The following is a 13,115-nucleotide window of genomic DNA, read 5'->3' on the forward strand; positions in this document are numbered from 1 at the left end:
GACAGACAGACAGACAGACAGGCAGGCAGGCAGGCAGACAGACAGACAGACAGACAGACAGACAGACAGACAGACAGACAGACAGACAGACCTATGAGCTTGGCCTCCTCCTCAGTGAGCGTCTTGCTGAGGTAGGTCTTCTTCTTCTTCAGGGAGTTCCCAGAAGGCAGTGTGGCTCCGGTGTTGGGCATGGGAGGCTCCCCGTCCTTCTGCTGCAGAGCGTCTGCTATCACCAGGAAGGCACGCAGGCCGATGTTCATACGCTGGAACACACACACACACCAAGATTATTATAGTAAACCAACGAAATGACGAAAACTAAAATTGAAAAAACATTTCCGTTAACTGAAATAAATAAAAACTAAACAAGTTTTTGTTTGTGGATGGTTGGTAGCTCATCTGTAACTGAATACATTTGTAAATGCTATCTTTTGTTAAGTTTTTATTACACAATACTAACCTATTCAACCCTGCACCTGACAAATAACCCAAATGTAGGCATTTAGCGGACGTTCTTAATCCAGAGCGATTTACAGTAAGCAAGGACACACAAGGTAATACATCAAATGCATAGAAATAGTAATCTATCAGATTTTTTGGCTATAAATGGATAACGTGGTTAAAATTATGTGATGCTACATTTACTACGTTAATCCGGACCCCACTGTGAGAACCACTGTAATATGTGACACACGTGACAGTGCGTGTTGTTCCACAGATCACATACCGTACTGTTTCTCAGCTGTCAAAATAATAATAAAACAAACAAAAAAACAAACAATAAAAACTGGAATGCTCATTAAAACCAGCGTGCCTATTGGGCAATCACTGTGTGTGTGTGTGTGTGTGTGTGTGTGTGTGTGTGTGTGTGTGTGTGTGTGTGTGTGTGTGCATGCGTGCGTACTATACCTCGGGGTTGAGACTGAAGGCTTTGGCAGGTTTCCCGACACTGAGCAGGTCAAATATGATCTCCTTCATGGCAAAATCCAACCTCTCCTGAGCAAACAAAACAGAAAGTGCCATAAAGAGTCAAGGTTTGCACGTGTGTGTGTGTGTGTGTGTGTGTGTGTGTGTGTGTGTGTACGTGCGTGCGTGCGTGCGTGTGTCCGGACAACACAACAATATTTTCTGGAGAGATGCAATTCAATGTCCTGTGAAGTCAATGTATAGCTGCAAGCTCAACATTTATTTGTAGAGAAGTTTCTCAGGTCATACTACGGTGACGAGTGCAGGGCCAACATCTGACCACGCATTAAAACGTTTGACACGACAGGAAGTTCAGGAACCCCCTTTAGACATATCAGGAGGAGCCCCCTGTCGTGTTGCTTTTCAACGTTCCCGGTAGTCCTGTGTCATACGACGGTGGATAAAAGAGGACGTGAGTTCTCACTCCCAACTCTTTATAGGTCATGTTTTTGTACAGGCATACAAAAACAGTGAATGTATGTTACCCCTCCCACCCCCCCAAAGTTCGGGATGTGTAGTTCTGACTCTACATAGCATTCAGAGATTGTGGAACAGTCGTCTGGCTACGCGACACTAGCTGTTGCCCAACTTGCCATCATAGTACGACCTGGGTGTGAGAATGTGTTGGTGTGAAACGACTAGCATCTCTAACAGCTCCGGGCACATGATACATGGCTGCATTGAGCTCTAGTAAGCAAGGCCTGTCTCAGTGCGATGCTGGACCATTACATCCTTGGTTCTCAAAGTGGGGTCTGGGGACCCCCAGGGGTACTTGAGGGGGTTCCAGGGGGTCCCCAGCTAAATGATGGATAGGAACCAAATGGACCCTTATGGGTCTGTAACTCTGAGAGTGTACAAACCCTAACGGGTCCATTTGGTTCCATTTGTACACTCTCAGAGTTAAATTAACATTGATTTCACGATATGAATTGGGGTCCCAGAGATAGAAATGCCATTAAATGGGGGTCTGTAGCCCTAATGCATGTCAAACCGGGGGTCCTTGAAATTAAAATGGTTGAGAATCACTGCTAGAGCCGTAAAAAAAATCTTCTCTTATGGGGGTCCCTGGCATATCTTTTCAAATGGGGGTCCGTGGTCTAATAAGTGTCTATTTGGGGGTCCTTGGCACGAAAAAGTTTGAGAACCACTGCATTACATCACACTGTGGGCTCTCACAGACACAATGAAGGGAAACATAATCATTTTATATAATGGGCTCTGGTGAAATGAAAGTGTCCAAATAGTCTGATGATGACCTACATTCCTGTAATAATCCTGTGCTTTTCACACGGAAATGGTTGGATCTAAAACCACCATCTTAACCACCAATTAATAATTGGAAAATAACAGTTGAAGAGATTAAAGAGATGGAAAGAAGTACTTATAAAATGAAAGAAGAAACTTGAATGAATTTAAAAGAAACCGTACTACAGGAAAGCTATCCCTATTTTAAATGGTCTCATTTGTTTTATGTGTATTTATTTTTACTTCTACTTTCTACTTAATATCTTATGCATGTGAGATTCTATGTTGTGAAAGTTTGTGTGAAAGCTGACCATTTTGGAAGTGGCATGTACATTTGACCACAGCCTGGAAGAGGCATTCCTTACCAAGGTGCTTAAGTACCAACGTCTTAAGGATGCTATCATACAGCTTGGTTACAAATGTAAACTGCTTGTGTTCATATTTGGAAGCCTCTGTAATGTCCACAAATCAGTTGTGAGAGGCCTGCAGATTGCAGGAATACCTAAAGTCAAGAGCTAAGGCATTGGCAAAGCTCTGTTCAGTGTCTGTGATAATTGGCAGTCGCCATATATGGAGGAGGCGATGCTTCCTGTACCCGTGATCTGTATCCTGAAATACTTTGTGTTGTTGAGCTTTGCCAAGTTTGTGCATCTACTTATTGTTTGTGTTCAAGAATTTCTTGTTAAAATGTTAAAACGCAAATAAAGATGTTAAATGTGTGTGTGTGTGTGTGTGTGTGTGTGTGTGTGTGTGTGTGTGTGTGTGTGTGTGTGTGTGTGTGTGTGTGTGTGTGTGTGTGTGTGTGTGTGTGTGTGTGTGTGTGTGTGTTTGTGAGTGCATACACACCTGAGCAATGAACTGGATGATCTTGACAAAGATGTTGAGGGGCATGTCTCTGGGAACAACACTACGACTCCCCTTAGGGAACAGAGTTGACGTGATGGATGTCAGACGACTGGACAGACAGAGAGAGATAGAGAGAGGGAGAGAGAGAGAGAGAGAAAGAAAAAGGGATGAGGAAAGATATCGTTGCTGTCGGGCAGAAACCTCTTATCTCCATATTCTAACGTTTTGTGTACAGCATCAAAAGTAGCAGATCTACAAGCTCAAAACGGGGTGCAAAGCGCTGCGCTTTGAGACCTTTTTTTTTTAAGTATGAGTTTTGGACATGTGAGGTTCGCACCTGTCATAGACAATATATTAGTTAATATGACATTACAATCAATCAGTCAGTCAATCAATCAATCAATCAGTATCAGCCAGCCAGCCAATAGAATGATTTATGTGTGCAAGAAAGCTATTATAAATTAAAATTAATCACAACGTGCTCCACAAAAGAGAACCAGCTCAGCATGAGGCAGAGTGACACAGTTAAAGTATAATGAGATAAAACAATGATAACTAATATAGATTTAATTAGATTATGAATAAACATAAGTGTCAATAAAAAACTCACACAAAACAAGTGAGGTTAACTTGACCTGGGTTTGAACCCTGCACAGAAAAACGTGCATGGGTTTATATGTGTGTGTGTGTGTGTGTGTGTGTGTGTGTGTGTGTGTGTGTGTGTGTGTGTGTGTGTGTGTGTGTGTGTATGTGTGCGTGTGCGCACGCACGTATGTGCATATTATGTGTGTTTGTGGCGTACCTCTGTGTTCCCGTGTTGCTCTCACACTTGATGCGGATCATATAGACCCACAGTAGGCGGTAAAGAGACTCCAGAGCCACTCGAGCCATCTTGGGGTCTTTGTTCTGTAAGAACACACATAAAAAACATTAAAAACTCAGCACTCTTTCTCAGACCCTGGAACCACATGCAACACTGGACCCGTTCACTATATGACCAATTAACACATGACAACTGAAAGCAGCACCTATCTTTTTTAAAAGGTGCTATATGGCACCTTTGTCAAAGGGTGCTACAGTATATAGCAGTGGTTCTCAAAGTGAGGTCCGGGGACCCCAAGGGGTCCTTGGGGGGGGTACCAGGGGGTCCCCAGCTAAATTAGTTAATAAAGCGTCACAATCATTTTAATCCCTTTATCCATATTTTAAACTTTGGCTATTGAAAAATAGCAGATATACAAGCTCATAGCGCGGCATGAGCTTGGGCATGTGCCGCGTCTATGATATATAATTCAATATATTTCAATTATTTTTTGAAAATGTGTGAAAATCTTTGAATATATATATTTTTTTAAAGCAAACATTTGTAACTCTAATCTTTGCCTCTGGGGGTCCCCGGAACAAAACATGTTGAGATGGGGGTCCGCGGCCAAATACATATAATTTTGGGGGTCCTTTACCCTCGTACCAGATTTGTGTTGTTAAAATGTTTCTTTTTTGCCAAGATTATTTTGAAAATAGCAGATCTACAAGGTCGTAGATATGCTTTTTTCAAATAGCCGATGTATAGAGGTTTAAAGTTATCATGTGGCCTATAATAGTCTGTTCTTTTTGGGCTTGTTTTCATAGACCTGCTGGTCGCTTATATCTCTCGCAAAATCTGGCAACGCTTGTGTCAGGCATACAGCTCAGTAGTTCAGCGTTTGACACAGCAGACACAACACAGAGGTGTTAATAACACCTACCAGGGACAGTAAGTACATTTACAGACCCTGTGACGTCTACAAGATGACACAGATACTGTACTGTAAGTCTAGGAGCGAAGCTTTGGCAGACACGGCAGCACAGGTGTTAATAATGCCAAAACAACAGGAACAGCACATTCTCTAAATGGCATTTCTCTTTCCCCAGACAAGTTCACATTATTACACAACTTCAATTCTAACAGTACTGTATGCCACCGCAGCAATACTACAGATAAGGATTGAGATAAGGGTCTGCGCGCGCGCACGCACACACACACACACACACACACACACACACACACAACACCACGTATAGAACATCTGACTTAACGACAACTCAGAGAGCCTCAGAAAACTTTTGATTGTTGATTTTGAGAAGTAATGATTGCTCAATCACGGTATTCTGTTATTTTTGGATAGCAAAACGCTGCTATTAACAGCAGATCGTTGCTATGAACAACATACCGTTGCTAAGCATAACAGACCGTAGCCATGGACGCAGTTCTGATCAATAGACTGATCACCTGGACCATATCTTTGCTGTCGGGCAGAAACCTCCATATCCCAACTTTTTGTGATCCGAAAAGTAACAGTTTTGGACATGATGAGGAGACATGAGCTTGTGTATCTGCTACTTTTGATGCTTTTGTGTTTTTCCTGTATGGAGTGCCTTGCTCATGGACACTTGAACAACAAACGGGGGGTCAAACCACATGAACCAGAGGAGGCTGACCTTGAGGTTGGACAGGCAGTTGTTGAGGAAGACGTGCCATCTGCTGAGGAAGGTCTGCTTCTGGCTCACACACAGCAGACATGTGACCAGAGGATACAGAGCCTGGATGGAGAGAGAGAGAGAGTTAGTTAGTTGTTCAAAAACAGTTGTACATACAGAATAAAGGAAACAAGATAACTATTGACCGAAAAGGTATGGGCTGAAGCCGAAGCCTATTATACCCACCTTTTTAATATTTAAATTCATTGTCACAATTTAAAAAAAGGGGAAAAAAGAGCAAAATAAAGAAAACCAAGTATCAACGATGCTGCAAGTCTTACATATCAGAACAAACGAAACAGAACGAAAATGAACATATTTGGCACACATTTAACAATATGTAGTGGGGGGGGGGCCCTGCTTCATCTCTCTCTCAGCTAAGGGGTCCTTGGCCTGAAAAACGTTGAAGACCCCTGGATTAACGGTTAAATGGTTAATCATTAACATCCCATATAGTTCATACCTTTATGACCTTTACCTTTTATCACCTGTCAACCCTGCAGGGCCTTGTGCTGCAGGCCTCATTCACATCATTCTTCTTCTAGAAGAAGCTATAGCTAACGATGGATCTCTGTCGCTGCTATTTTATTCCAACCAGGGTGGAGGAATGTGTTATTATGAGCTGCCTGTCAACACCTATCACACAGTAGAGAGCTTTGTTATCTGCCTTCTGTCTTTTAGCGCATTGTCGTCCTGCGGTCCCCCCTCTGAAAGAATGTACAGGAACAGGCGTGTCGCACAGGAAAAACGATTAGACGAGATAGCACGGCGTTATTGTCATTCCTCTCTATTCTGTGCTCTGATATGACTATGATTATCGTATGCACCTTCTGGGTTTTTTCCGGGTGAGGTACATTACACCCATAATGAAAAGAAAGCTACCTGACATACTGGAAAGAGACAACCCAAAACCAAAGCCATAAATAGAGAACATACATTGGCAAAATACCTGAGCATGGTGAACGACCCAAAACGAAGGAAAGCCTTAAGTTGACTAGGTGCAGACTCAGTGAGCACAGCCTTGCAATAGAGAAGGACAGACCCCGCTCAAGGGAAGACAGACTATGCACCCACTGCACACAAAATGTGGTGGAAACAGAGTTACACTTTCTAGCCCCCTGCCCACTATACCAAGACATCATCAGAGACACATACTGTACTTCCCACAGATTACATCACACCCAAAGTGAGTTTGAAAACATGACCAACGACAAAAGCACTCTACACCCACCCTACTGGGAGAGATACAACAATGAGCGAACACAGCCGCAAGATTTGTGAACTGTTGTGATAAAAGAATATTAGCCAGTGGAATACAACCACCCTAAGGACTACTAACCATTGAGTTTCCTTCATAATCTGTACCGAGTAGACCTCTAGACCTACTGCCCATATAAACAGAGCTGCTACCTCTAAACACATTTTAAATCTGAGGCTTTTTTTAGCGGCGCTAGCCGCTCTATACCTTTAGGTATAGAGCGGATCCTGCTCTATACCTGACTTTGACCGTGTTCACCGTCAACGTTCTGATTGGTCTGACCCGTCAACGTTCTGATTGGTCAGACCCGTCAACAAAGTGATTGGTCAAGCTTCACGTGACACATGGCTATAAACACATTATAAACACATATCGATGATATCAAAGGCGCCGCTACCTTCACACAGGGTGTGATTTTTGGTATACTATTTGAGAAAAATAGTGTAGGTAGGTGTGTGGGGTATATGGGGGGGGGGGGGGGCTGGGGGAGAATGCTGAGAATCTGAGGAGAAAATGTGTCCGCTGTCAGAGTGAGATGTCCGGTCCCCTCACCACTGTCTGTCTGTCTGTCTGTTTGTCTGTACAATGTATAAAGTATTTATCATGACCTCAGCAGTCTCTTCATATCTGCTCCTACTGATAGATAAAAGCTGTGTGTTGTTACAGTAACAGCTTTCACCAGAGTCTGTTAATGGAGAGGAAATGAAGACATTTACAGAGAGGAGAGGAGAGGGAGACTGACCAGTGAATGTTTCTTCCTGGAGGACAGGTCCAGGGTGTTGTCATACAGAGTGTCCACAAAGGTCCTCAGACACGGTACGTTCACCTCGTTCTTCACAGTCTGCGGGACAAACAGTACCATCATGTTATTCATCACAGTCTGGAGGACAAACAGCAGCATCATTGTTACCAAGGATACAACGGCCTGCATGAGATCACCTAATTTGGACACAATGCCAGAGTGACGTCACAGCATGACGTCACATCTCTAGATAAATACTGGCCTGAACAGAGACACATTCGGAAATTAAGTATCATATCACAATATCGACGATATCGAGCATATAGTCACAATCACCGTTCCCTACTTACCCTGCCAAGAAGAACTTAAGAAGTATTGAGATTACCTCGTAATAATAATTCCATACATCGAGATTGGCCTTACAACCTCAACCTCAGAACAAGACAAGCAAGAAAGATACCTAGGTCTTGCACCACAGGGGCTATCCCATTCATCATAAGACATTGTGGACTCAGGCGTGACGACCCTCGACCCCAAACCTAGGAATAATAATCTAATCTAATAATGTCTTCACTTCAATCATGTTATTCATTGTGTTCAACAGAAAACCGCTGAAGGAGAGATGCACAATCAGCAGTTCTGTGCGGTGCTGTTGACAGATTCCCTTCCTCACGCTTTGGTGAGTATAGTACATATCCCAGGGAAACATGAAGGACTGCAAATCAACCAAGAAAGGGTATATATAGTTCTCTAGTAGGTAGGGGTGTGCCGATACACTAATTTCACGAAACGATACGATACGATATTTGGCTCACAACTTCGATACGATTTCGATACGATACGATACGCACTTTTTTATTATGAAAATATATGGAGGAGAAAAAAAGAAAATGCAAACAAATAATTCTGTTTTTGCATTATTCAGACATGCAAACTTGTAGCTTTTCAGCTACAATAGCCGTTTTGAATCCAAATAGTATGACACCTGACCCGAAAAAAAAACATGTTGTCACTCTTTTCACTTCGGGGCCGTTTGCATGCCTGATTATTATGATTGTAAAAAAAAAAAAAAAAAAAAAAAATCTTTTTTCAAAAACGATATTTTTTTTTTACAAAACGATACATATCGTCGCGAAAACGTATCGCGATATATCGCGGGACGATATATCGGCACACCCCTACTAGTAGGGCTGGCACGATTATGACATTTGACATATAACGATAAATTGTCACACAAATAATTGCGATTAACGATTGAATTGTGTTTTTGTCGTTCAACACTGGAACATGTGAATCAAAATTACATTTCTGTTCGGCTTCTAGGCTTTGAAGTTGCGCAGGGCAGATCTGACAAATGCGAACGTTCTACTTAATTGTGCAAATAGCAGATCTACAAGCACACAACGTGTCACGATGCAAAGCGTTGCTGAGCTTAGATCTGCTATTTTGACTATTGAATTTTTTCAACATGGAAACGATTATGACGATTATGCAAAAATAATTGTGATTATCTCAAATAATTGTGATTAGGCAATTTTGTAATAACTGTGACAGGCCTATATTCTCTAATTGGATCAATAAAGATCTATCCTATCCTAGCCTAGATATTGTGTAGAGAGACAGGAAACACGGAGAGAGGACAGGGAAGTGACATGCATCAAACAGGGTTGTTGGCCAGGAATTAAACCGGGGAATCACTGATCACGCATTAGAGCCCATGTAGTATGGACCATAACCAATTGGCTATCCGGTTGTGCCCCTCCCAGCATGCATCACTCTGTCAGAGAGTGATAGAATGTGAGAGAATATGTGTACAAACTCACCACACAACATGTGGTTAATGAGCTGCAGTTTTATTATGCTCAGTACCGTACAGCGAAATCCAGAGTGTTAATTTATCTCTGAGAGCATACGAAGCATACATTTTGTACACTCAGGGTTAAATTAGCTCTCAGGATTCCGTAGTGCACCAGTCCATACGCAGCTAGAATGTTGACATGCTAAAAATAAATGAATGATTACTGAGTAAGCAGAAAGCTGGGAGCGGGCCACACATGTGCAGCTGGGTGTGTTTTGCTTGAATGAGCATTTTCATCACGTTTTCATCACACAAGAGAGTTGAGTTAATAAAGCTCAAGTTCATTGTGGAACATGTGACGCTAGATATCTAGGCTCCGCTATAACCTCATTCCCACACTTGCTTCCTTCTTGTACAGTATATTATTAGTGAGCCGGGAAACGGGGTCATTGATTCCTGTGTTGAATAGCCCCCCAATCCGGCACACTCTCTATTGGTCTGTTGAATTGTCAATTGAAATGTCAACAGGATGTACAAAGATGATATTTGACGGGTTCAACAAGTTTGTTTCTCAAACGCCAATCTGGGAACCCATTTGGTAAAAGAAAAAGATCTCCCTTTTGTTTTTGCCTCTGGGGGCACCACCTCTTTTTTTAAAACTTGGGTTGGCTCCTCCCCTTTCTTAGTCCACTTCCTCCCGGGGGATTTTTGTGTTTATTCCTACTGACAACATTATTACATGTCTAGGGCAGTGGTGGTGCTGACAGAATCTGTCTTGAGTGATTACTCAAACGCTGACGAAGGCCATAAGCGTCGGAACGCCTTCGTTATTTATGACTCTTCTGCTGCGGTACATTAAAGCCTTAAAACCGATCTTGTGAGTACGGATGTTCCTTTGATGATCATAAATGTCTAGAATCTGAGGCTTGGCACTGATCTTAGTTCCGTGAGTTGAGCTCGCCAAGACTTTGATTTCTCAACAAGTTTGATTAATTTAATTTAATATGGCCTCTGATAGAAGCTGATTTTCACTCCTTGTTTTGGAACTCCTTGTCCACATCGGAGTGCGCGAGCAAATAGAAATCTCTTAAAAGGATCCCTGGCTAATAAGCCAAATTTGCCTCAATATACATTATAATTGCCCTCTATAACAAACATTTAAAGTCTAAAACACCTCACATTTTTTATTTATTTTCAAGGGGGACAACGCCTGTCGCAAGTTGATGATGTCATGTGTCTATGTGTGGTCCTGCTCTATGGAATGTTATTAGCATGTCTTAATAATAAAACAACTTTATACTTCCTTTATACTTCCTAAGGTTAATATACATCCTTCATTGTCATGGTGAGCGACACTCAGATCCAGATGATGATGCCAGACTGATTATTACACTTACCGCTGCTACAGGAACCAATATCTCCACGAAGAGTCCGGCTAAAGAGTGCTTAATGTCTTTGTCTTTAACTTCCAGGAAGTACTGGGCACACTCCTAGAGAGAGAGAGAGAGAGAGAGAGAGAGAGAGAGAGAGAGAGAGAGAGAGAGAGAGGGGCGGGGAGGGAGGGAGGAAGACAGACACACATTTAAGAAGAGGGGAAGAAGTGTAGGAGTAAAGTGAAGAAAGGAGGAGAGAAAGAAATGTTAAGCATCATTCATAAATTCATCAACAATTCCCAAACTCCACCGTGTTTTGGTTTTAGGCATGAAAACAACGACACAAGCAACCAATGAATGAATCAGTCAGTCAGTCAGTCAGTCAGTCACTCAGTCAGTCAGTCAGTCAGTCAGTGAGTGAGTCAGTCAGTCGATCGATCAATCATGTTAACCCATTCAATCCGGAAACGCATCTGTGTCATTTTTAATGTCTTTGGCTATTCAAAAATAGCAGATCTACAAGCTCATAGCGCGGCACCGAGCTACGAGCTTGTAGATCTGCTTTTTGTTTGTTTGTTGAAAAATTGTTTTTTTAAACTTATGTTGCTACAATATCAGTGGTTCTCAAACCTTTTTCATGTCAAGGACCACCAACATGATATGCATTTTGTTATTTTGTTCCAGGGACCTTCACCAGAAGCAAAGATTTGAGTTAAAAATGTATATATATATGTATGTACGGTATATTCAAAGATTTGCACACAATTTTCTTTAAAAAGAATAGCAGATCTACAAGCTCACAGGCATGATGTTGTATATCTGCTATTTTTGAATAGCCAAAGACATCTAAAAAAAGATGACACGGATGTGTTCCCGGATTGAATGGGTTTAAACGGTACAGTCAGTACCTGCATGAACTGGAAGGAGGCCTCAAAGTCCTCCACGGGGTACATCTTGATGCGGAAGAACTTGACCCCCATGATAAGGCTGATGGTGGACTGGACCACGTAGGGACTCTGCTCCTTCTGCCTCAACTCCTTCAGCTCCGAGATGAACTTCTTCCTCACCGCGGGGAACCTGAACGTCACATAATGACGATGGACACATGATGGATTCAAGCAGTGTTAATTTCGTCGACTAAACGTCACATAATGACGATGGACACATGATGGATTCAAGCAGTGTTAATTTCGTCGACTAAACGTCACATAATGACGATGGACACATGATGGATTCAAGCAGTGTTAATTTCGTCGACTAAAACTATGACGAAAACTTTTCGTCGACTACCCTTTTTTCACTGACAAAAACTAAATAAAAACTAAGCTAAAGACTAAAACTAAGACGAGATATATTGTCAATTTTGTCAACAATTAAAAACTAGACAAAAAGGTTAAACTAGTGGAGAAGAGATCCAGTAGAAGTCATTTAATGTTTGGTTGCGCTCGGATGTTGTGCTCTGAAAATATAAGAAATAAGGATAAATAAGGATTTTAAATGATTTAGACTCTGCTTTCTAGTTTTTTTCTGCGTTTTTTGGCGAGAACAAGCTATATTCAACAGCCACTGACTAAAGAACGGAGGGTCGCGGTGACACGCTTTCTCCCCCCGGTGGAGGTTTTTGTCTGTTTTTTGCGACACTCTGTGCATCAATCGACCAAGACCGAAATATTCTGTGGCTCTTGAAAGGTTAGTAAAAAAGCTCAAAAACGCTGGCACTGGCTGTCTTAATGAATGCATTCTGGCGCTCAATGAGGTAAGGAATGACGTAAGTTACTCTAGTCTAGTGCCTGGGCTTTGAACCCAGAACCTTGTGGTCCAAAGGTGAGTGCTCTACTGACTGAGCTACGCCGCCAGACGCACATACAACACATTCAAGGTCGTATTATAGCCAGTGTAAAGTAGTGTGGGTGTGTGTGTGTGTGTGTGTGTGTGTGTGTGTGTACTGTACGTGCCCACAGTTCAAATATGATTTGCAGACAGCACTCCTCAGTCCTATATTTAGAACAGCATCTGGAAAGGTGATGTGGAGGGAATGTGTGTGTGTGTGTGTGTGTGTGTGTGTGTGTGTGTGTGTGTGTGTGTGTGTGTGTGTGTGTGTGTGTGTGTGTGTGTGTGTGTGTGCACGTGCGTGACACACAAGCGTTTGGCAGTGCAGTTAGCAGAACTATGTGAGACAGTGAATAACCCTCTGTGTAATGCAAAGTGTTTGCGTGTTTAAGGTATAAACAATGTGACTGATCTCGCCGTGCAGATAGCAACGCTAACAGGTACTCTATACTTATAGCTGCAAGGGCAGTGTCGCAATGAGCGTGAGCATGTAGATCGGCTATTTTTGGCACTTGACACTGGCGTGGTGCAACTAAGTAC

General features: G+C 42.3%; 1 protein-coding gene across 10 annotated transcripts in view; it reads right to left on the reverse strand.

Annotated features, from left to right (window-relative positions):
- The window catches only part of fryb (furry homolog b), a 125,471-nt gene that overhangs the window by 61,099 nt on the left and 51,257 nt on the right, over positions 1–13,115 (reverse strand). For all 10 annotated transcript variants that reach the window (XM_084073947.1, XM_084073950.1, XM_084073954.1 and 7 more), the window contains exons 8-15: positions 11,654–11,822; positions 10,770–10,862; positions 7,575–7,673; positions 5,536–5,637; positions 3,860–3,963; positions 3,058–3,166; positions 910–996; positions 92–263 (exon numbers count right to left, since the gene is read on the reverse strand). In XM_084073947.1, coding sequence (XP_083930073.1) covers positions 92–263; positions 910–996; positions 3,058–3,166; positions 3,860–3,963; positions 5,536–5,637; positions 7,575–7,673; positions 10,770–10,862; positions 11,654–11,822 — 935 coding nt within the window. The remainder of the gene's footprint in view (positions 1–91; positions 264–909; positions 997–3,057; positions 3,167–3,859; positions 3,964–5,535; positions 5,638–7,574; positions 7,674–10,769; positions 10,863–11,653; positions 11,823–13,115) is intronic.

The sequence above is a fragment of the Gymnoscopelus microlampas genome (genome assembly GCF_963454915.1).
Source record: "Gymnoscopelus microlampas genome assembly, chromosome: 12".
Classification (NCBI taxonomy): Eukaryota; Metazoa; Chordata; class Actinopteri; order Myctophiformes; family Myctophidae; genus Gymnoscopelus; species Gymnoscopelus microlampas.